The 25,317-nt window shown below is 43.7% G+C and overlaps 2 protein-coding genes across 3 annotated transcripts in view; one reads left to right on the top strand and one right to left on the bottom strand.

Annotated features, from left to right (window-relative positions):
• Nucleotides 1-588: 588 nt before the first annotated feature.
• LOC121167959 (LYR motif-containing protein 1) lies at nt 589-24,831 on the bottom strand. Of its 2 annotated transcripts, XM_040997683.1 has the most exons (5): nt 24,518-24,767; nt 17,461-17,750; nt 7,967-8,125; nt 3,457-3,549; nt 589-1,248 (listed from the first exon to the last, which is right to left on the bottom strand). In XM_040997683.1, the coding sequence occupies exons 3-5, from the start codon at nt 8,123-8,125 to the stop codon at nt 1,132-1,134; spliced, it is 369 nt and encodes a 122-aa protein (XP_040853617.1). In that variant the 5' UTR covers nt 17,461-17,750; nt 24,518-24,767; the 3' UTR covers nt 589-1,131. The 2 variants fall into 2 exon arrangements, with proteins under 2 accessions (XP_040853617.1, XP_040853616.1); XM_040997682.1 differs by lacking the exon at nt 17,461-17,750 and having other exon boundaries at nt 24,518-24,831.
• A 201-nt stretch (nt 24,832-25,032) lies between these two features.
• LOC121167958 (DCN1-like protein 3) overlaps nt 25,033-25,317 on the top strand; it is a 32,002-nt gene continuing 31,717 nt past the window's right edge. The window contains exon 1 of the mRNA XM_040997679.1: nt 25,033-25,220. The gene's annotated coding sequence lies outside the window, so the exon portion shown is untranslated. The remainder of the gene's footprint in view (nt 25,221-25,317) is intronic.

Here is a 25,317-nt window from a genome sequence, read left to right as displayed (position 1 = left end):
TACAGGCCCTCTGTTACATGGGAAATACTTAACTTTAAATATGAGAATCAGTTCTGGGCAGGAAAATGCTTTCCATAACAGACAGGTTGGAAGGAACAGATTCCTGTTGTCCAATTCAAGGAGCTGGGTCGCATGTTCACTTTGACATTTTTGTCTCTGCCTCTTCACCAAAGGCTTACAGCTGACATTTGTGTTAGCATGGATACACTACCACTTCATCAACATAGCGTATCTGTTCTCTTTGTTGTATTCTGGCATAAAAAAGTATGCTGATGCCCACAGAAGTAGGACTTCTTCCGAGGGTCACAAGCTCATTTTCGAAAAGAACAAAATTAAGAGGCTTGTCTTTATTGGTGATGCCTATCCTCTTTGAGGAGGCAGGTGGTGCCGAGAGGAAATGACAATGATGCACAAATAACTTGACAAGGGATTATCTGACTCCATACGTGCAGGGAAGCAAATTCTTTGTGTTTTTGATCTGTTTGTCTCATTGTGTTTAGACATAACGTGAAAGTCAGCTTGGTGTTAGAACAGAGTGAATGCAGTAAGTTTCAGATCTGAAGTGCATCTTTTAAATGTATGTATTTAACTAACAGATGTAACTCTGTGTATGTGTATGGGGAGAAATGCGTCTCACAGAAATTCTAAGAAATCATGGTCAATTCACGGATGCTCCTTTTAAGGGGAGTTTAGGAAACCAAAATGCACACTCGGAAAAACACTTCTAAAAAGCCAATCTTTAATTTGGAAAACAAAATGTCTAAAATCATTCCAAGGGTGACACACAGTTTTGCAGCAGCCATGAGAACTTTCAGCAGTTTGCATCAGCTGGTCTGTGTGGTGAACAGCATTCCCATGAGAAGCTTCATCACCTTCATGCCTCCTCCCACAGGCCTTAGTAGTATTTCCAACACTGATTTCAGTGAGAGGAAAGCCCTGGCCTCCAGGTTAATGTCATCCACTCAGGCAGCAAGTCTCTGAACACACTATGCATATATAAGCACACAGTCTTACAGGTTCTTAAGAAGATACTTGAATTTTTACTCCTGATTAAGGAGATGGGTTTTGTCATCTGGTTTACATTCAAGATCAAGATGGCTCATTGTTCTCAGAAATGAGTTTCCTTCTGAATTAGGAAACTTCATCATAAGACTTGAGATATACTGGTTTGGAGAGTTTTCTCAGTTTCTCCTGGCTTCGAAGTCCCCGGCCTCGTAGTGAGGTGAGGCCCATTGGAGGCAGATGAATCTGAATAACAAGAATGATGATGATATTGAAAGCTATACTTATTGCAGCAGCTTGTATTATTCACTGTGGGTTTACTAAGATACCATGCTGTCTGCTAAGTGCTAAAGCTGTACTGAGTCATTAAGCTTATGGTTTTTGCTCAAATTAAGCCTTATACTAATCTCACAAAGAATCATTCCATTTTTTCATATGTAAGAAAATGGAGGCTCAGAGAAGCTAAATAACTTGCAAGTTCAGTGTCAGGTTCAAAATTTGAACCTAGGCCCATTGTTCCAGAATGTTTGTTCTTTGTTAAGTGCCTAAAATAGAAAATGATCACAGACCACACAGCAACATGGGATTCCAGCGAAGAGAGTCTTGGGGGAAATGTGTAGATACTAAAATGTTCAGCATGGAGTAAAAATTAGGTCTAATCTAAATGCCTACTAAGAGACAGCAGGTTAAGTCATGGCTGTGGGGGCTGGCATTGTGATGCAGCAAGTTCAACCACCCCATGAAATGACAGTATCCATGTAATGCTAGTTTGAGTCCTGGCTGTTCCACTTCCAATTTAGCTCCTTGTTCATGTGCCTGGGAAAGCAACAGCGTATGGCCCAAGTGTTTACGACCCTGCACCCATGTGGAAGACTCTGCTCCTGGCTTTGGCCTGGCCCATTCTGGCCATTGCTGCCATTTGTGGAGTAAAGGAATGATGGAAGGTCTATCTCACTCTTTTTCTTCCTCTCTGTAACTCTTTCATATAAAGAAATAATTTTTTTGAAGATTTATTTTATTTGAAAGACAGTTACAAAGAAGGAAAGATAGAGCTTCTGTCTGCTGGTTCACTCCTCAAATGGCTGCGAAAACAAGAGCTGGGCCTGTCTGAAACCAAGAGCCAGGTGCTTCTGAGTCTTCCACATGGGTGCAGAGGCCAAAGCACTTGGGCTTATCCTCTGCTGGGTGGAGCTAGACTGGAAGTAGAACAATCAAGACTCAGCTGGTGTCCATCGGGGATGCCAGTACCACAGGTGGTTTTACCCACTCCACTACAGTACTGACTTAACAAATCTTGTTTTAAAACTCATGGCAGTGGTAGTTACGTTTATCATATTGGCCATGGGTGCCACTCAACATTATTTCTGGATGTGTCTGTGAAGGTGTTCCTGGATGAGACTAGCACTGAGAGTAGACACAATGGAGTATGCAGGCAGCCCTTTCCGAGGTGGATAGGCACAATTCAATCTGCTAAGAGCCCCAATAGAACAGAAAGGAGGATCAAGGAGGACTTCCCCCATGTGCTTCCTGCCTGCTGTTTGAGCAGGGATATTTCACCTTGGACTGGGATTCCTGCCACCATGCTGGCTCCCCCAAGTTCTCAGAATTGCGCTGGATCCCATCACTGGTGTTCTCCTGGGCCTTATGGATCATTGGACTTTGCAGCCTCCATAATCATGGGAGCCGGTGCTTTGTAATGCATTTCCCTTAATCTAGACAGACCTGCGTCGACATCTACATTCTATCCTACTAGTTCTGTTTTTCTGTAATACAGTTGCACATTCTTAACAGTAGAATGTGGTGTAACCATTTTTAAAAGGTTGAGACTAAACTGTGTGCAAAGATATCCAAAAGAGATGATGTAAATAGACAAACAGCATGCCCAGAATTTCATAGATGTAAAAAAAAAAAGACATGCATAAGGATAGAAAAGAAGAAAAGCCTATATTGCTAAATTATTATGTTGCAGCAATTTAAAAAAAAAAAGTGCTGCTTTAGGATGTTACAGAGTTGAATATTGGCAATTTCAGAGTCCCATCTAAGGACGCAGTGGTAAGTCCCAGAGGATGTGGATTTCTGACAGTTTTTACTCTCTGAGGATTCCTTTCATGTATGAACTTTCATGCATTTATTAACAAGAAACTCCAAAAGGCTGAGAAGCAATAAAAAGCCTTTTTATAATAAGCAAAATAAAACCATTTTCATTAAAAAAAATGTAAAAGTCAAAAGATGAAGTTATCAAAATAGGAGCTGGCTTTCCCTTCTGTATGTGGCAAAGCTGTACAGTAGAAGACAGAAGGCATTCACTGACATCTCTACCATGATGGGTTAGTGGCACATGAGGATGACATACCCTCTGTGCTTCTCCATGAGCGCCCTGGAGAGACTCTTGGGAATAACAGGACTGACAGCGTAAGTACCCACCCCCCAGCTGTTAACTGGAGTCACACTTACCGGCCTTGGGTAAGGAATCTGGTAATGAAGTCCAATTTCAATCCTGGCTGTACATTCATCGATACATTGCTTAATCAGGTCTGTGTCTGTGAGCTATTAAAAGGGGAAACAGGTGAGGCATTTTGGCCTATTTCTGATTGTATAGGACATACGAGGATACATTTTCTTAAGTATTTTTTCCATTCACTAGTCACATTGTCATTACAATCCTATATTCAAATTCATAGTAGATTAAACTTTCAGAATTGTTAAAACAGATAATACAGGCAAATGTAAAAAAAATTAATTTCCAAACGATCTAATAATAACTCAATCTCTCTCTGTTACTCTTGTCTCCAGTCCCCCTTTTGTTCCTCCAAGGATATTGTAATGTGTACAGAGAGAATTTTTTTTCTTACACAAATGATAACTTGCTTCTGAGCCTTTTTCACTAACACTACATTCACATACACAGATTTACTTCCATTCTTTTTGACAATGCTACCCAATTCCAACAAAAGGCTTTATTATAATTTAACCAATTTCTTATTAATGGAAAATTAGGTTATTTCCAACCTTTTGCCATTATAAACAGTTTTGCTATAGAGCCCTCTGAATTTTTTTTTTACTTTCATGCAAATGTATCTAAAAGGGAACTGTTACAAAGGCTTTAAGTTCATGCATTTTTAATTTTCACAGATATTCCCAAGTTGCTCTCTTGAGTTTGCACCAATTTATATTATTCCCTACACAGAATGAGGGTCTTTTTCACAGCCTCCCCACAGATGAAAACTTCCAGCCAGTCGTTTCAGCAAGTGCTGTCCAGAAACCTCCTGAGGAAGACACTGAAGAATGATCTACTTCTTATTTTAAACTATAAATGCCCTGCTTGGAAGAAATGGAAACAAAATATTCCTGAAACTTCGAAGTGGTCAAATTATGGTGGTTCACATTCAAGTAAAGGAATCAGAGTTCATTTGGAAACATTAAAATGCCAAGTAGGGAAAGGGGAGAAACTTGCCTACTGAGAATGGAAAATGAATTAATATGTGGCCTCAAAGTAGAGGCAGAATTACATCAGCACCAGATGACACCCACAGAGTAGTTTGGGCTCATGTGGCTTGGAAAGTCCAAGGGCGTTCCTGTCCTAGGGTACCTTTTGGAGCATGGGGGAAGAGTTCCAAGAACAGTTGAGTCCTGTTGAGTCCCGTGGGGCGAAAGTTCAACTTTCTGACTCCTGCGCTTCTCAGAAGCTATTGCTCTGCATTCAACATTGGGCATAATTTCCATGTTGCCTTTGGCCCACTGGGATTCAGAGCAATTCATAAGATACTTTAGGATTAGTAAGCTCTTAAAGCAACTCAAGTTACAAGAAACTGCTTATGTCTGTAGGAGGCATTGGGGAGAAGGCCCTCACATAGATATGGTTTAGGGTGCCAGAGCGTCTTGACTTGCAGCTGTTCATCTGAACAAGGGCTAATGGACAAAATTCAGTCATTCTTAGGTTTTCTGCATGATTGTGCCATCTCTGCTACCACCCATACGGATAGAAAATTTTTTCTCTAAATGGACTCTCTCATAGGCATGGGATCTGATATTTTTTTTTCTAACTGATGTTAAACCAGTTGACTATTTGAAATTAAAAACCCATGTATCTTCTCTTTCTGTTGCTCCCAGCAGGCACATACACATTTGTATGGCTCACCTGTTGGGCCAATTGCAGCAGAAACAAAGGAAAAATTACTGCAATCATAGAAAACTTGGGAGAATCACTCAGGTGAGTAAGTTGCAAAATTTCATTGGGCATATACTATGATAGCCCCAACACTAGGCCGGACACGCTGAGGCCATGGATCTCTGCCTTCAGTGACTGAGGCTACTACACCTGATCAGAACAACTCTGATACCTGAGGCACAATGACATATAATCAACCAGTGTGGCGGTGACTGCCACGGACTGCTACAGAAATTCAGAATGGGTGGCAACCATGGACTTGGGGGTGGGGGAACGTTGAGGAAGATTTCTTAGAGAAGATCAGTGAATCATAGTAGTGGTCAATGCTTATTAGTTTAGTGACAACCACAAGCAAGTCCCATATGATATACTGAAAAAGTGTAAGGCATTATCTGTGTGCTCGAGGGGCTGACAATCTGGTTTGGTCAAGAAATGACAGGAATGGGCCCAGTGCGATAGTGTAGTGAATGAAGTCTTCACCTTGCATGTCCAGCATCCCCTATGGGCGCCGGTTCTAATCCCAGCAGCCCCGCTTCCCATCCAGCTCCCTGCTTGTGGCCTGGGAAAGCAGTTGAGGATGGCCCAAAGCTTTGGGACCCTGCACCTGTGTGGGAGACCCAGAAGAAGCTCCTGGCTTCGGATTGGCTCAGCTCCAGCCATTGCAGCCGCTTGGGGAGTGAACCATCGGATGGAAGATCTTCTTCTCTGTCTCTCCTCCTCTGTATATATCTGACTTTGCAATAAAAATAAAATAACTTAAAAAAAAAAAAGAAATGATGGGGAAAAGGTTAGTAACTACTTCGGGGTCTCTGGCACCTACTGAATAAAAATGTACTGGGCCTACAATTCCCATATATGTATTTATATGGATTTATGGTAGGTTTGTGTTCCCCAAAAACCCAAGCTACATTGAAAATACTACTAATCAAAGAAGCATTGAACACCACACCCCACAGCTTACGATAGCCACCTTAAACATGCTGTGAATACTTGCTATCCTATAGTGGTACAAACCATCCATTTTATGCGTATTACTTAGGCACCACCATAAAGTTGAGAAACTACATCTCAAACCATTCTAAGTCAGGGACTGTCTGTATAAACAGATATTTTTAACGGATGACATACAAAAATAGAGCAGTCTGATTTTATTTCTGTTCTTTGGGGGATTGTTCAAGGACCCCTGGGGTACATGCACTCTGCTTTGGCAAGCATGGTCCATGCTCAGAGCAGAATCTTGAGGAGTTGGAGAAAGGTCAGCGGTGTAGAAAGACAGCTTTTAGCAGTTCACTCTTAAAAAGCAGGAAGGCTTCAGGGACCCTGAGAAGGGGAAGGTATTAGACATCAGGAAGGCTTCTTTGGCAGCACCTGTCTCAGCTGCGATTTTTAAAATATTTTTAAATAATGCATTTTTAATTGGAAGATTTTTTTTTTATTGGAAAGTCAGATTTACAGAGAAAAAGATTTTCCATCCACTGGTTCGCTCCCTGAGTGGCAGCAACAGTTGGAGCTGAGCTTATCTGAAGCCAGAAACCAGGAGCCAGGAGCCTCTCCCAGGTCTTCCACACCAGGGCAGGGTCCCAAGGCTTTGGGCTGTCCTCTTCTGCTTTCCCAGGCCACAGGCAGGGAGCTGGATGGGAAGTGGAGCAGCTGGGATACAAACTGGTACCCATATGGGATCCCGGTACATACAAGGCAAGGACTTTAGCCATTGGGCTACTGAGACAGGCCCATGAGCTGTGATACTGTATGTCCTTCTGTTCAACTCTGAAATGTCTTTGAAGAGCTTTGTCTTAGCTTTATATCCCCAGGGCCCAGGTCTGGTGTGTGGCACGTGTGGGCCAATTCTTGACAGATGAGGAATGAGATAAAGACAGAGTGGTAAAAGGAGCTGTGCAAGGAATGGGCAGGCATGTCGGGACGGCGGCTGTACTTGTAGGAAGGTGAGTTCTGCTGTGGTGAGGTCTGCTGGGTGGTCTCTCTGTGGCCAAGGCTGTGTCTTCAGATGTGAGAGTTGATACTGTAAGGTACTGGCCTGGCACATAAGGTAACCTTTAGGGGACCCTCACGGCTGCCACAATGGGCCACAGAGATAAAATAGCGGTCAGAGAGGGCGCACAGTGACAATAAGTTGTTTGGAAGTTTCACGAAGCAAACAGGGACAGCACTGGATCCATCTGATCAGTGAGAAGGAGCCTAAGGGGAAGGGAGGTGCTGGAAGCCTCTTTCTGTGCTGCAGAGCTAAGAGCTAGCACTTTATGATTTGCTGGGATGGGTCATATCTGGCTCCCTGCTGTCTGGGTGTACAGTCCCATTATGTTAGCGACTGCAAGGAGACTATCTGACTCAATTCTGTGGTTCCAAAGGGCAACCTCATTCTGCTAGCCAAGGCAGCTTGAGTTCAAAGCCAAATTATGAAGGGAACCTTGTGTCTTAATCCTATTCTCTCCCTTCTGAATGGTTTATATTGGGAGGCTTTGAGTGGTTTATGAATTTAAAAAAACATCTCACTGTATCCTCCCCAGGGACAGACGGGCAGTGGGCATGTTCTGGGGAAGGGCTTCTCCTCAGAAAACTGTCCTTGGCCTGACCTAATATCACCTGGTGTGTGGGGTCTGCTGCAGATGCCGAGTCCTGTACCAGCTGGACTTGAGTTCCTGGTGGCTGGGCAGATTAGCCACGCTGTGCCTGTGGCCCCTTCCTGCCTCAGTCATCTCCATGAGGGACAGAAAATAAATGAATAAATACCATAAGAAACTCCCTCCTCCATGTAGTCTGCAGCTGAAGCTGACTTACATTTTTGTTTTTCTGGAACAGTGTTCTGGCTTCATTTAGTATGTACTCTTTCTCCTTAATGGTATCTTCCATCTGCCCTGATGCCGCCTGCCATTTCCTTGCGAGCCTGAAAATGCTGCGGTAGAGGCCAAGAACTTCTTGTCGTGTTGCTGTTGTCATCTTCAGACCCACCAAAATAGAAGAGGGGAAATTTGTATCAAAGTGCAATTCAATAGTAGGCAGCTAGGCAGATGTACATTTTTAAATCAAGATCTTTAATTAGTCTAGAAATAACTGCTTTTTCAGAACAGATCAGTTGGGTAGCGCTGCCAGAATTGTGCAGTACAAACACCAGCTCTCTCTCTACATCATCCCACAATGGAAGGCCATTTTACAAACACGTCAAAGCCCAACGTTGTCTTTTAGCATTCTTTAAACTGGTCTTCCCAGAAGAAGGGGATAGTTGCTACTTGGCTCCAACCAGCTGTTGCTATGTAGAAATGAGAGCCTAGGAATACTAGATATACTGACAACCAAAGAGTAAGTGACAATACTTACTTTAAAACTATGAAATCTTAAATACGGCAGTGTGGTGAAGTGGGTGGGTTAAGCTACTGCCTGCAACATGCCAGTCTGCTAACATGCCTGGGAAAGCAGGAGACAATGGCTCAAATGCTTGGGTCCCTGCACTACATGGGAGTTCCAAGTAGAATTCCAGGCTTCTGCCTGGGCCAGCCTGGCCATTTGGATACTAAACCAGCAGATGGAAGATCTCTTAGATCTAGCTCTCTTTCTCTGAAACTGGGCCTTTCAAATTATTTAAAAAAACAAAAAAAAAGAATTTTTAAAAAGTTTTTTTAAAAAACTATGAAATCTTTAAGAAAATACTAAGTCATTAATTTGAAAATGTAGGTATCATCAAAGTAAAAAAAAAAAAGTCTATTACCTTAGTTCCACATAGAAGCTATTAGAATGAACTCTCTGTACATGCATCATAGTATATTTGAAAATACTTCTCAAAACCATTGATCTGCTTTGTTGTCCAGTAAGAGCTGCACAATGAGTATAGTAAAATCTCTGACCAAAGATTTCTCTGGCGTTCTACTCTGAAACATCCGATTTAATTTCAAAAGACTTGTCAGAATAAGAACCAACCTAAGAATATTCCCTAAAGGTAGCTATTTTTGTTTTGTCTTGTTTTAAGACATAATTCTTATCATTCTGTTTTGGACAGAAAAAGATACAGAGAATGATAGCAATATAGTCTCAATAGACCCTAAAGGATTTGACTCACAGCTTGGGATGTCCACATCCTGTTTTGGAGTGTCTGAGTAAAGTTCTGGCTCTGCTTCTGATTCCAGCTTCCTGCTAATTCACTCCCTGAGATGCAGCAAGACACTGCCCAAGTGCTTGAGTCTCTGTAGTCCACACGGGAGGACCCAGCCTGACTGAGTTCCAGGCTCCTGGTTTCAGTTCAGCCCAGCCCCATCTGTTTCAGGTAATTAGGAACGTCTGTGTCTTTCAAATAAAAAATTTAACTTTTAAAAGATAATGAATGTAATTGAAATTCCCATGTTATCCCTTCCAAATTATTCTTTCTTACAGAAGCAACTGCTATTGAATTTTCATGTATTCCTGTCATGTATATCTCTACACTTAACATTAGAAAGCATTGGTTTGCGAGCTTAAAACTTCAGATGTAAAATTCCTAAATATATAGACAAAAAACAAGTTCTGCAACTTTTTTTTACGTCCATCATATTTCCATGAATCATTCATGCTGTTACACAGATCTCTAATTCAGATATTCTCACTGTTGCAATTCATTCTACTGCATGAAGTCATCCTAGTATTAAAGGGCAGTGATTTGTGGGAAAAATTGGATTGAAAGCTTACTTTGGTGCAAAAAAATTTTTTAAATCTATATGTACATTTTTGTAATATGTATGTATTTCCAAGAACATGTTATTATTTCAGAGGCAGAAAGAGAGGTATCCCACCTATTGATTCATTCCCCAAATCCCTGCGACAGCCTGGCTCTAGCCAAAGTTAGGGACCCAGTTCATGTCTCCTGCTTGGGGGGAAGGGCCTCAAAACACTTCAGATATCACTTGCTGTCTCCCAGGTCTACATTAGCAGAGGGAAGCAAAGCAGGGACTTGAACCTAGGCACTCTAGTATGGGATGTGGGCATCTTAAAGTTGTAGGCCAAATATCCAGCCCTTTATGAACGTTTGAAGACATCTTACAGGTAAATGTCTATTGTGTTGCTAGATGTTAGATGGCTTTGATTCTTTTTTTTTTTAACTTAATAATATAATCTCTTCTTTTTGACATTTCTATGTGTAAAAGACTTTTGAGAAAGACAGAGTCGGGGTCGGGGTTCTGGGTGAAGGGAATGTCCTATTACTGCAGGATTTTTGTTAGCCAAAATAATAACTATTATAGTGACTTTAACAAGAAGACATGTTTGGAAGACAAGGACAAATAACAGTGTAAGTAACAGGCCTTGGGACTTGGACACTTTTGATTCCTGGGTTTTACTCAAAGAGGCTTGTATGCATTAGGAAAGAGGATGCTCCAGGCCACTAAGGAGCCTGCTCCATGTCTATTCCCTGGGGGAGGCATGTATACTTTAGGGTGGTCCTGAGCCTATCAGAATTTAGGTAGCTAAAGACTGACAGAGGTGAGTGCATAATTTATCTAGAAATCCCAAGTCTCTGCAAGGAACTCTAGAGAATTTCTCTTTTGAACTTGATGGCCCTTCCTACATGCCCTGACCCTGGGGACCTTTCTTGAGCAATAAGAAATGAACTAAAACTTAACTGATGAAAAAGTTGAAAGCACTCTTTCACCCCATTCTAAGGTTTAAAAGGATCAAAGTTACATTCAGTACCAACCCCAAACTCCATGGTGCTTTACAGAGTTTTTAAAAAAAAAAAACTAAAACAAAAACTTAAAAGGAATTCATAAAAACCAAGATAGAACATCACGCATAATAAAAACACAGATGAGATGATGACATTTTTCCTGGTAAGGAAACAGGTTTCTGAGTTGCTGGCTCTCCCTAAAACTCCATGGTTTCGCATGAAAATACATGAGTCAGTTCCTCTGAGGGGAAAGGGAGTCTGTGGCATCTAGTCATGATTGCTTCACCTCCGTCAGGAGCAGACGGAACTTCCTTGACTTCATGACACCAGAGGAGGAAACTGTCAGCCTTCTCCAAAGCCTATCTTTCATTGGTTCCCATGGTTTCCACGTCTAACTGACCATAGGCTATAATCTGATCCACAAGCCCTGCCATTAGCTTACTCAAGGCAATCAGCAGTCCTAACAATTGGTACTTAATAGAACTATTTTTAAAACACTTTAATTAATGTTTAATCTTAAGAGGGAGATAAGTGATGTCTCTCTTCACCAACATCAGGTGGCCCAGGAAAAATCCAAGTTCCAAAGCAGAAAAAAAGGATGTAAAACTCTTATCTACCCAGTGTGTATGTTCCTTTCATGCTCCCCCCTCCCCCTGCCTTTTTTAAGGTAGAATTACAGAGATAGAGAGACAGCAATTGAGCAAGGCATCGTCCATCTTCCCTCACCAAATGACCGCATCAGCCAGGCCTGGACCAGGCCAAAACCAGGTGTAAGTAACTCCATCTGGGTCTTCCACATGGGTGGCAGGGGGCCAAGCACTCAGGCCATTTTTTATTGCTTTCCAGATAAAGTAGAGGGGAGCTGGATCGGAAGTGAAACAGCCCAGACTCATTCATATGGACTGGTGGCACAGCACGCTGCAGGATAACGTGCTGTGCCAAAACACAGGCCTCACTGTGCACTATGAACAAGTCTGGGCTGCCACTTCCTTCCAAGTCTTGAGAAAAGGCAAGAAAGTAAGGAAAGGGGAGGAGAGAGAAGGGAAGGGAAAGGTTTTAGTGAACTGGTTTCTTCCTTACGTTAGGGACACAGACCCATTAGGTTCCCTTTCTAGAAGACTCTCTCCTGACCCCTTCCCTTTAACCCAACCAACTGCTACTCATCTTGAGGCTCCCCAGCGTAAACCAGGATGTCTCAGAAGATCTTCTGCCTCCCAGCCACCCACACTGGGTCAGGTCTCTGCTGAGTCACCTTCCCACGGCTCTTGGTATTTCTTTGTAGTCCTCATCACTGAGGTAATGGTTTGTGATGTTTGTCTTCCTCCAGTAGAAGCTAATCCTTACGGGGTCAGTAACTACATTCATCTTATTTAATGCTCAATTCTCAGCACCCAGAAAGGTGCATAACAAAAATATCTCATGCTAAAGAAAGTTTGTGATTCTAGAAACAAAATCAGTCATACAGAACTTAAAGAGCCCTCTTATTCTTGCTCTCTTTCATGATACAGATCTATGTAAGTCTTTGCTCTTAGAAAGCAACTCATTTAGAAAAACTGCTTGTTCCCAAAGAGTGTTCTTTCCATGGATTTAATGGCTTGAAACTGACATTTATTCCACTATGAATTACCTCTTACAATTAGCCTGAGACTGAGGAGGGAGCTGTGTCCTTCACTAGTATTCCAGGTAGAGCTCCTGGTCTGCTCAGAGTTTCACAATAACATCAGAAAGTATTCATTTATTTAGAGGATCACTTTGAAGGGCAGTCTCAATCAGCTATGAAGTCTGTTTTCAAGGAATAATATTCACAGTTGAAGTTCTAATAGCCTCTGACCTCATTGTGACAATTCTTGGAATTCTTTACTCTTTTTCATCTCCCTGACTGTCCCAACTCCAACCCCAATTCCAAAATGAGTAAAAACAGAGCAGAGGGCCCGGTGTGGTAGCTTAGTGGCTAAAGACCTCACTTTGCATGTGCCAAGATCCCATATGGGCCTGGTTTGTGTCCCGGCAGCCCTGCTTCCCATCTAGCTCCCTGCTTGTGGCCTGGGAAAGCAGTATAGGGTGTCCCAAGGCCTTGGGACCCTGCACCTGCAGGGGAGACTCAGAAAGAAATTCCTGGCTCCTAGCTTCAGATCAGCTCAGTAATTTGTATAGACACACAGCACTAAAAAAAAAAAAAAAAAAAAAGCAAAAGACTGGAAAGACTGAAAAGCTACAAACTGGCCTCTTTTCTGAAGCCTACAATCACGTACAACCAAAGTACTAGGATGACATGCACCATCAAGTGCTTACCATGTTGTGTGCAGGCCTGTATGTGTTGTTGCTTGTGAGTTTTGGTTTATCACCATAGTTGGGACAAGTTTCCTCTAACACAAGTGTCCCAAAGTTTGAATGGGGATACATATTTAGATATATTAGTAACTGATTATTTCAATGTTTATTAGAATAACCCATCAAACTCATGATTTAGAGCAATTTAGATGGTCTAAAATACAGCTTCTACAAAATTAACATTTTAAAAAATGGCAAGCTAGTATAAAATAGAGGTAAATAGCACAGGTGTTGTTATGCAGTTCATTCAAGCCAACGCTAGAGGCACCTGCTGAGACCACGTCCGGCCTCTGCTTTGGATCCAGCTGCTTGCTCATGCTCTCAGGAGCGGTGAATGATGGCCCGAGTACTGGAGTTCTTGTCTCACCTGTGGGAGACCCAAATGGAACTTCTGGATGCTGGCTTTGATTTGACCCTACCCTGGCTGTTGTGAGCAACTGGGGAAGTGAACCAACAGATGGAAGATCTTTGTGTGTCTTTGACACAATTAAGTAAATGTTTAACAAAACAAAATAATAGGGCATTGTGGCGCATTGGGTTAAGCTGCTGTGATACTGGCATTCCATACTGGTGTGCCCTTGGGAGTCCCTGCTACTCTGCTTCCATTTCAGCTTCCTGTTACTGTGATTCAGAAGGCAGTCAGTGTTTGGTCTCTGTCACTCACATAGGAGACCAGATGGAGTTCATGACTCCTGACTTCAGCCAACTAAGTCCTGGCCATTTGGAGCATAAGCCAACAGATGCAAGATCACTTTCTTTGTGTGTTTCTTTATCTGAAGATCTGCCTTTAAAATAAATTTGTGTGTGTGTGTATATGTGTGTGTGTTTAAAATTGTGATGTGGACTCAACAACAAAAGTTTGGAAGCTGCCGGCCTTAGGCACCTGCTATGGCATGCTTGTTTGTCTTGGTTGAGCCATCCGTGGACAGTGCCTCTTTTCTGCTGCCACCGAGTTCTATCAGACACCCACCTACTATCAAGCTTTTCTGGAGCACCTTTTCCCCAGTTCCTAACACAGTCAGCTACTGCTCTTTTGTAGTTATTGCATGATATGTCTTTTTTTTTTCGTGAAGTCTCTGAACTCCCAGAGGGCAGGATAGGTATCTTGATAATTATAGTAGTAGTAATAATAACTGTTTTCGCTTTTATATATATGCTAATTCCCACAATCATCAAAACAATTCTATAAGGTAGATACTACTATCACCTCCATTTTACAAGAGAGGAACCTGATGCAAAGAGAGACTAAGTAACTTGCCTGAGGTCACAGAAGAATAGGCAGGGCCAGGATTCAGTCCCAGACCATGTATAGTCAGAGCCCATGCTTTTCATCACTAAGTAGTCTGCTCAGTCTCAAATGCTGATTTCTTGAAAGGGCTGAGCCAGTGTGACAGAGGGAGGTAAAGGATTCTTTCTCCTTCCTATGACAAACAGCAAAGGAGGGATTTCTTTTGGTACCTTAATATGGATTAAAATAACCTGCTGTTATCCTACAAGTCTTTAAGGAGGCTGTGCCCTGGGCTGGACTGCTCTGCTCTTCGATCCCCCACAGCAACCTTATCCCTTCTGAACAAAAGGGAGCTGACGTCATAGAATTTCTGAGAAATCTGGGTAGGAGTTCCTTACACTGCAACTATTCTGCAGGCCTTCCACTTCCCTCCTAGGGAGCCAGTCATTCCTTCACTCAACATTTACTGCTTACCTACTATGATACAGAGTGATAAACAGGCATCAGGCTGGGTGTTTAACATAGCACTTGAGATGTTGCTTGGGGACATTGCATCCCACATCAGAGGGTCTGATTTCAAATCCCAGCTCAGCTCCTGATTCTAACTTCCTGCTAAGTCAGCAGATGATGGATCAGATAGTGATGCCTATTCTGAAGGAATGAAACAGTGAGACAGAACAAATGAGCACAGATGGGATGGTCAGCACATTTGGGTGGAGTCCTGAATCCTGTTAAGGTGCTTATTGGTAGAAAGAAGGAACAGCAAGAACAATGGCTTCAAGGTAGGAATCTACTCCAAAGATGAATGTGAATGTAGCAAGAGCCTTTGGGGAAGAGGCCACACACAGGTCAACAGAATCCAAACCAAGTTGGGAAGGCAGATTTTAAGTAAGCTGGAGTTAACATAATGTAGTTTACCTTCTGCATTAGCCTTAAGCTGGAGTCAGGAACTGGGTATTAAACTCAGGTAATCTTAAAAGGGAAACAATGTATCTTAATTAGTTTCTTAACTGCTAGACCAAATGCGCACCCCTATATCTTTCTTTCATTCTTTCCTTAAAGACTTTATTTGAAAGACACACTTCCAGAGAGAAATGAGACAGATATTCCATCTGTTGCATTCACTCCCCAAATGGCTCCAATAACCAGAGCTGGACCAGTCTAAAGTCTAGAGCTTCTTCAAGGTTTTCTACATGGGTATGGGGCCTGAGCACTTGGGTAATCTGCTGCTTTCCCAGACACATTACTAGGGAGATGAATGAGAAGTGGTACAGGCCAGACTCGAACTGGCACCAACATGGGGTGCTGGCATGGCAGGCAGAGGCTTAATCTATAACGCCATGGTGCCCCTATATTTTTTTAAAAAGTTTTAGATATCAAATAATACCATAACCATTCATGATTCCATATCTTTGTTTTCATATTTATTCATTTTTTAAAGATTTATTTATTGTTTTTATTGGAAAGTCAGATATACAGAGAGGAGGAGAGACAGAGAGGAAGATCCTCCATCTGATGATTCACTCCCCAAGTGAGCGCAATGGCCAGTGCTGCACCAATCCGAAGCCAGGAGCCAGGAACTTCCTCCCACACAGGTGCAGGGTTCCAAGGCTTTGGACTGTCCTCGACTGCTTTCCCAGGCTACAAGCAGGGAGCTGGATGGGAAGTGGAGCTACCGGAACTAGAACCGCCACCCATGTGGGATCTGGGTGCATTCAAGGTGAGGACTTTAGCTGCTAGGCCATCATGCCGGACCCAATATTTATTCATTTTTATTTGAAAGGCAGATTTACCGAGAGGAGGGACAGGGAGACAAAGATCTTCCATCTGCTGGTTTAATCCCCAAATGGCTGCAACAGCTGCAGCTGAGTCAATCCAAAGCCAAGAGCCAGTAGTTATTTTGTTTGTTTGTTTTGGGGTCTTCCGCACAGGTGCAGGGTCCCAATGACTTAGACTATCATCCTCTGCTTTCCAAGGCTGTAGCAGGGAGCTGAATCAGAAGTGGAGCAGCCAGGACACGAACAGGCACCCATATGGGATGTGGTGCTTGCAGGTGAAGGATTAACCTGTTGAGTGTCTGCACTGGCCCCAAATCCCATGTCTCTTACAGATGAAGAAATTGGAAATCTTGCCTAACACCACTTAACGAACTGACAGAAGAGTTGTGACCAAGAGCTCAAAAGGCTAGATGACTGTCTACTTTTCTTGCCACAAGATTTCCCTTGTTTTTATTTTGGGATCAGGTTAGAAAGAAACACTCTCCCTTTCACTTACTGCTAAGGTACAGTGAGAGGTTCTAGGAGGCTCTGGGAACCTATTCTACATACTCAGGTACTCCATGTATCCAGACCAACTTCTGGAGGAAGCCTTTATCTACTAGTAACAAGGGCCTCAGCCCTGCTTCCTTTCTCCCACCTTTGGAACAATTTCCTCCCACCTCTGGAGAGTCATCTTAGGATGAACTCCTAGAAGTTTGAGTACAGATGAAAATTCCCTCTCCCCAGATGAAATTTATACAAGTATGACTCTGGTCTCAGGAATGCCAAAATTCCAAATGTTGGCTTCTCATGGGGCTTTGCCTACTGCTGGAAGTATTGCAATACAAACAAGAGAACAGACAAAAAAGGCAAAGGCAATAAGCTGATTTTCAAGATATAAGTGATTGTAAAGACTTCCATTCTTTCAAGAAAGATCTAACTCTAGGCATTTTTTTTTTCATCATAATTAATGACTTCAGTATAGTCCACTTTCTCTGCCAGGTGCTTTCTGATTCTTTCAGAGACTGTGCAGACCACTGTAGATCAACCCAAACAGAATCAGTCATTGTCTACTAACAGTGATATATCCTATGTCCCTGCTGCCCTACATCCTTCGATCTGGGATCCCTTTATTGTCAAAGGAAGGCCCAGTTCACATAACCAAGATGACCTCTCTCTGCCTATCTGTTGCTTCTTGTTCTCCGGTTTCCTTTACTGCAAGGGTGCCCCTTTCACTCAGAGACTAGATCAGTGTTCCTGCTAAGCACACTGCAAGCCTGTGTACACTCCTATCTTAACATTCATCGTACCTTATAGGAATTTGACTTACCTTTCTTTTCTCACTGTATCAGGTATGTGATCCAGGATGATGGGAAAGGCTGGAACTGTGTCTAAAGTCACTTTACTTCCAGGCTGGGCACGTAGTTGCAGCATGGAAAAAGATTTTAGAATAAATTCACCAAGAAGGGTCCCCAGAACTGTCCATTCTCATGCTCAGAGATCCATGGTAGTGTTTGGATTAGGTTTCCCAACTGAATACTCACAGCACTTTAAAATATTAATTAGCTTTCCCAATGAGGTTTTCAAAAGCAGAGGGTAGCAGAAAAAGAACTGAAACCTCTACAAAAAAAAGAAAAAAAACTGTTATTTAGGGGATGAGGAGAGACTTATTTCTATCCAGGGCAGCTTAACCTTACACAGTTATGATATAACGCTCAATCTTAAGGTCTTTAAATCCCAGCTAGGTTTGATTCACTGGAGTGAAATGATTTACAATGTTTCTGTGAAACTCTCAAACACAGAAAAATGGGGCTTTAATATTTTTTTAAAAAAAATCATTTTGGGGATGACACTGTGGCTACCAGGCTAATCCTCCACCTTCAAGTGCCACATCCCATATGGGTACCAGTTCATGTCCTGGCTGCTCTAGTTCCCATCCAGCTCCCTGCTTATGGCCCAGGAAAGCAGCAGAGGATGGTCCAAAGCCTTGGGACCCTGCACCTGTGTGGGAGACACAAAGGAGGCTCCTAGCTTCAGACCAACTTAGCTCTGGCCATTGTGGAAATTTGGGGAGTGAGCCAGCAAATGGAAGATCTCTGTCTCTCTTTCTGTAAATTTGCCTTTCAAGTGCAATTATAAAAAAAATCATTTTAGGAATAAGGTTCAGTTCCTTGTACCCAGTTGATCATTGGGATTAAAACAAACTCAGGAAAACTTAATTTAAAGGTTTGTAATTTTGGAAATCTCTAGAAAACTAAGATACTCTTGAAAATACCAAACCATGGGGTCCTATGCAGTCATCTAGTGGTTTACATCCTTGCCTTGAATGCACCGGTTCGTATCCCAGCTGCTCCACTTCTCTCCTAGCTCCCTGCTTATGGTCAGGGAAAGCTGTGGAGGATGGCCCAAGGCCTCGGGACCCTGCTCCCACATGGGAGATCTGGAAAAAGTTCCTGGCTCCTTGCTTTGGATAAGCTTATCTCTAGTCATTGTGGCCACTTAGGGAATGAACCAGCAGATGGAAAATCTGTCTCTCCTCTCTGTAAATCTGACTTTGCAATAAAAATAAATAAAACTTTAAAAAAGAAAATAATAATATACCAAACCATGGGCCCGGCGCGGTGGCGCAAGTGGTTAAGGTCCTCGCCTTGCACGCCCGGGATCCCATAAAAAGCTCCCTGCCTGTGGCCTGGGAAAGCAGTCAAAGCTTTGGGAACCTGCATAATCGGCATAGTATTGCGCTCACTTGGGGAGTGAATCATCGGATGGAAGAATATCCGCCTTTCCAATGAAAAAATAATAAAAATAAATCTTTAAAAAAGAAAATAATAATATACCAAACCATGTAGGCTTTCTCACCCCAAAGTTTTCAAATTTTTCTCCCTACATTTCTAAAAAAAATACCAGAAACTATTCAAAAGAATGAACATATGAGCTCTGAGGGGGATAAACCTGGATTTGAATCCTGATTTCACTCCATGGAACAAACAGGCAAAGTCTATACTTCCTACACCTCGATTTCTTGAAATGTAAAACCTTTTTCAAAGGGTTATAAGGTTTATTCACGAGGTAATCCATGTAAAACATGTAACGTGAGTTCCTGGGAGGCACGAGTTACCTGAATAGGAGGAAATAAAAGCGGAACAAAGAGGCCTCTTTTATCTATGCTAAGCTTTGTCTGCAGTGAAGGGAAAAGAAATGTGTGACCTGTTGGCGAATTTATTACTCTGTGGAAGTAATGGATTTTCCTAAAGCTGTTTCCCTCTGATCATTAATAATCCCTGTACAGTAAAGGGCTATTGTTCTTCAGTATGAGTAAATAACCCTGTTGGAGACACTGCTTATCTTCAGACCACAGCTCATACTTCTTACTGGAAATATAGTGCAGGTGCCAACACAAAAGGCATGACAGGCTTCCCGTCCTATTTTTCTTTATCTTTTACACCTTGTTTATCCTCCTAGATCTGTTATTTTCCCTTCTTTTGGCTGCACACCCATATTTTCTACAATAGCATCCTATTGAACTGAGTAAGTTTGAAGCGCAGCTGTGCTCCCTCACATCCCTGGAACCCAAAAGGGGAAGTGTAAGGCTATATGTTGTTTTGCAAATCTCACAGTATCTTGACATGGTAAACGGAATCATATCATGACCATTCTCTAATATACCATCTTTTTGCACAGAAAAGTGACAAGAATGGGGTGGTGGAGATGGGGGGGGGCAGGAAGAAGGTACATTAAATTTATCTTTTATGTAAGGAAAAAGAAATCATGTAATATAAAAAATTTTCAAAACAAAGGTCAAAAAATAAATGTCAGGGAGTGGGCACTGTGGCACAGTTGAGTTAAGCTGCCAGTTGGGACACTGCATCCCATATCAGAGTATCCAGGGTATGGCTACTCCATTCCCACGCAGCTCCCTGTTCAAGTACCTTGGGAAGGCAGCAGATGATGGTAAAAGCTTTTGGGTTCATACCACCCACGTAGGAGACCTGGATAAAGTTCCTGGCTCCTGGCTTCAGCCTGGCCCGGCCTCAGTTGTTGCTGCATTTAGGGAGTGAATCAGCCTGACCCAGCCCTGACTGCTGGATGCAGTGGGGGAGTGAATAAGCAGATGGAATCAATCTCTCACTCCCCCTCTCTCTTTCACTCTGCCTTTCAAATAGTCAAGCTTTAAAACAATCACCAAAATAAGAAAAAATAAAGGCTGTTGCAAAAACAGATTTAAAAGGTATTTTAAAAACAAAAATAAATATCAATGTATGAAACACTTCTAAAATAACAATCCCTAAAAAGGTAACAGGATGCCAACACACTCACTCTAATGCTCCCCCAAAGATGTTTCTCAGTTTACCATAGTTATATCCATCGCAGGCTGAAAATATTATAACCTGAGTAGTTATTTAAAAATCCCTAAGTTACTGAACATCAGAGCCTAGCTTGGCAACCCACAGCAGTGCAGAGTTATCAGCTGTTCACCCATGTGATCCTGCCACTGCCCAGCCTTCCTGGAGAATTGTTTCACACAGTTGCCAACCCAGGGAAACACTAAAATATCAGGCACAGTTTCCACTGAATGTATATCCTGTTGTAAAGCCATGAAGTCCCATATGATGGAAACTGAATGTATAGGATGCCAGCACTGGAACACAGCACAAGATGATACTTGTACAGAGGAAGTCCAATGGGGCTATTGTAACCAAGACAATAGATAGATACAGCTATTTTTCTCTGCAGGATTAGGAGTTCTAGATGGAAATCGAGTTATGAGTCCTTCTAGTCAAATGAAATGGGAGTGTACGTTTTCCTGTCAGCATATTTTAGAAGACAATGTCAAGGCAAGCATTATTCAGATGTGTTGGAAATCAGCTGCCAAAAGTAGGAGGCAGAGAAAGATGGGAGGGGTGGGAAATAGAAGACCAGTACTGTAAGATCAACTTTTTATTTCTAACTCCTCAGCTAGTATTTTCAAGCCTGCTTGGCAACCAGGGAAGACAGAGAATACAAAACACTGAAAACATGAATCCTGCTCTGGGCCAGGTGCATGGCCTACGAGGCTGGGTTTGAGTCTCAGGTCTGCCCATCCCTCTCACTCCACCATTGCAGCTTTCTGCTAATGCATACACTGTGAGGCAGGAGACAATGGCTCAAATAGCTGGGGCCTGCCATCCATGAGAGACTCCTGGCGTACTCTGGTCCAGTCCCTTGATGCTGCAGGCATTTGGGGAGTGTACCAGTGGACAGAAGATATATGTCCTTTGATGCCTTTCAAATAAATTCCTGCTAGTGATCTCCCAAGGAAATGGATTAGAACTTCAGTTGTAGCAGAAACAGTTGGAACTTGCCAGCACCTAATCCTAGCTCCCACTAACAGATAATTGCACTTTTTGCTTGGACTTGGCTCCTATTAATAACAAATGGACCGAATCTCCTTAACTAGCATTAAGTTCCTCCAGAGTAGGAGCAATAATTTCCCACTTCTACAAGTGGATTATGATGAGCAACTAATACACCTTCAAGTTTTTCTCATTCAACGCAGATGAGAAGAAATGTGACAAGATAATTCTGTCCACTTTATCCAACAGGGTAGTTACTGACTAAATGTACTTATTGGACGCTTGGAATATGATTATTTTGTCCGAGGAACTTAATTTTTATTTAGTCTCATTTGGTTGTTGTCGCATAGCCTAAGAATTGCAAATGAAATGCTCATAGGGATCAGCCAAGTGGTGGAAGGGAGGGGACACTTTTGACACACTTGGCATGAACCAAATATAGAGAGGGAAGCAAATCTTCTAGCTGTTGGTATGCAAGAACCTCTAGGAACCTTATGCTGGTGCTGTTGGATTTCCCAAGTGAAGCTGAAAATCTGGAATTTAATGTTCAATTCCTATTTTTCTTAAGATGTATTTCTTTAGTTGAATGGCAGAGTGAGATCTTCCATCTGCCGCTTTATCCCCAAAATATCCACAACAGCCAGGGCTGGGCCAGGCAGAGCCTGGGAGCCAGGAACTCTGCAGATCTACGTTGAGTGGCAGGGACATACTTAGGCCATCAAACACTGCCCTCCCAGGCACTTCAGCAGGAAGCTGGATCAGAAGTGGAGCAGCCAGGACTCAAACTGGCATTCCAATATGAGACACCACTATTACAATAAATTTGTAGGCAGGATATGTCTTGCCAGTAGGTGACTTCCAATTTAACCCTTTCAGCTCTTCAAAAAAGGGCCTTTTTCAAGGCCATTTTACTGGTGAGTAGCTGGCCCAAGATTGAAATAGAGGCCTTTTGATTTTTCCTCTGATACCCTTCCTCACATCATTTTGAGACAGATCATTTCTAGTGGTATTAGCAGCATGTCAGGGACGTACCCCTTTGTCAGAAGGTGTCAAAATTCCACAACTGATAGCTTATGAACAGCATTCCTGTCCAGCCATAACCATATGCTGGGCTGGTGTGGGCAAGGCTCTGTATTAGCAATCAGACACAAAATAGAAAAGGGCCAGGGCCCATCGTGGTGGTCTAGAGGCCAAAGTCCTCGCCTTGAATGCGCCAGGATCCCAATCAGGCGCCAGTTCTAGTCCCAGTAGCTCCACTTCCCATCCAGCTCCCTGCCTGTAGCCTGGGAAAGCAGTCGAGGACGGCCCAAAGCCTTGGAACCCTGCACCCATGTGGGAGACCTGGAGGAAGTTCCTGGCTCCTGGCTTCAGATCTGCACAGCACCGGCCATTGTGGTCACTTGAGGAGTGCATCATCGGATGAAGATCTTCCTCTCTTTCTACATCTCTGACTTTGCAACAAAAATAAATAAATCTTAAAAAAAAAAAAAAACCCAGTCCAGGGAGGAGACCAACATACATTTTTTTTTTTTAAATCAGGTTTTTCTATAATGGAAACAAATTATTTAAAGTCTAAAAGCAGTGGGAGCTGGGAAGAGGAAGAGATGAGATTTGAGCCAAGCCTGAGGAATGAGTAAAGCTGGCAAGCAGATGGATGAGTCTGAGTTTGAGGATGGGCTCCCATTATTCCAGGTTCGGGGGTGGGGAGCGGTATGTGTACCTTCTTTATCCTTTCATCTTTCATGCTGTGGCTATGTCAAGTCTCCTCTGCTGGCTTTCCCTTGCTGGGAAAATTTCAAAGGTTAAATGCTCCAAGGAGCTTGGGGGCATTCTTTCATCATCCTCTCCCTAGTTCATGTAGGAATAAACTTCTTGGGTACTAAGAGCTTTCCCTTGTCCTGCATATCCAACCTGACATCTTGGCCTGGCTTGTTAAGACGTTTACCAAACTCAGGATGCTTGAAAGACGTGGGTTGTTCATTTCCAAACTGCATTCCCTCAGGAAGTCATCCTTGTTTCTCCTCCTCCTCTTAAACATACATCCAACTGAGCAATGAAGTCCTGCGAGCTCTACCTCCAGAATTTTTTCTGAACCTTATTCCCTCCATGTCCACACCGTGGGGACCCTTTTCCATACTACTGTCACCTCTCCCTTGGCCTTCCTTGTGCAATACCATCTAAACAGGTCTGACAACTTCCTTCCTACTCCATCCAGAAGGCTGGGTAATTTCTGAAAACCTACCTTGGATAAGGTTAAAAAAAAAAAAACCTTCAGCATCACAATAGCCAAACCCTTGCCTTGGGCAAAAAACAATTTCGGCTCCATGGCCACTCCCCCAACTTCATCACAGGGCTCTATGACCCTGTCTTTCTGCTTCAGCCACCTGGCCTACTCACAGTCTACCTTAAAATCCCTCCCACTGGCTCTATTCTCCATCCACAAAGATCATTCCCTGCATTGGTGTCCTCCTCTCAACAACAGCTTTCTCTTATTCAGAGCGGCCCTCGGACCCCACCGTCTATCACTTCAACTGATCCTGGAGGCATTTCTCACTGGCTGACACCTTTATCATTCACTTGCGAACTCTCCCGCACGACAACCAGAGGCGTATGCTTCATTCCTGTTCTCAAATGTGCCCATCGAAGGAGCTGAGAAGCTGGCTCACTGTCCAACAAAGTGTCCACTTTCCTAACGGGGTCTCCTTTGAGTCTAGCTTCCCTAGACAGACGCCCCTAGGTCCTTGGAATGATTCCCTACCGTGTCCCATTTCCATTTGTGAATTCCCGCCCCAAAAATCTACAAAAGCTTTCAGAGAGTGGTTCCAAACCAAGCTTCCCTTTCCTGGCACGCGCGCGGGACACTTTCCTGAGGCAGCTCCCCAGGGACCAGTGGCGTGGACACCGAGCCGCCCTGGCGAGGTGGGTGGGTGGGGGGGTCACACAAGCGCGTCTCCTAGCAACGCCGCACCCCCACCCCATTCCTGCTCCTTGGGGCGCCACCCCCTCCCCCAGTCTCCCGCGCCAGGAGTCCGCGTCTCCATCGCTTGCACTCACTCTGCGTCAGTTCTGCCTTCCCCCACCCACAGAAGCGCGGCAGCCTCCGGCGGGCTGGGAGGAGGCGGTACCAAGAACCTTGCTGAGCCGCGGCCCACCGAGCTTGGGCAGGTCCGGTAGGCCAGGCCGGACTAAACCACCGGCGGACTTCTGTGGGAGCATGAGTGACAGGTCAGAGGTAGTCTAGAGTCTCCCCAAACCTCAAATCCTACCCCATTCTGTGTCTCACTCAACAATATAGAAAACTCATCCTTCCTCTGTGTTCCCCTAACCCCTTCCGTAACTCTTCCCACCTCATTCCAGTCCCCAAAAATGGTCTAGCTCAGCTCCTCCTACCTCTCCCTCCCCGTTGCTACGGCCTTGCCCTTACTTGGCGACGGCTTCGTACGTTTTCGTGTAACGTCGTGACGCAATCTTCTAGCCATTCCCTCCCCGCCCCTCTCTCATCCTCCCTCCCGGAGCGGGCGGCCGGCGGGGTTACCGGAAGTGATGATGCAGGAGGCGATGGAGGGGGCGGGGCTTCGGGAAGGCTGCCGCCGGTGGGCCGCAGATGAAGAGGAGGCGGCGGCTGTGGTGGCAGAAGAGGCGGCGGCGGCGGGGGTAGGGATCCTGGAAACGCGAGCGGGGATGGTAGGTGGTTTGGACCCGCCGGGCCGCCGTCGTTTCCAGAAAGGGTTTGACTGGAGGAACCTCTGGAGCAGCTGTGAGTTTGGGGAGGGGGGGAATTGAGGAAAAGTGAGGAGGGGGGGTAGGCATTGAGAGATGAAGGGGCGGGGGTTGGGTTCTTTCGAGAAAAGGGG

Source organism: Ochotona curzoniae, unplaced genomic scaffold (assembly GCF_017591425.1).
Source record: "Ochotona curzoniae isolate NIBS_2020 unplaced genomic scaffold, NIBS_Ocur_1.0 patch435, whole genome shotgun sequence".
Classification (NCBI taxonomy): domain Eukaryota; kingdom Metazoa; phylum Chordata; class Mammalia; order Lagomorpha; family Ochotonidae; genus Ochotona; species Ochotona curzoniae.
This window is presented reverse-complemented; position numbering and strand designations above follow the sequence as displayed.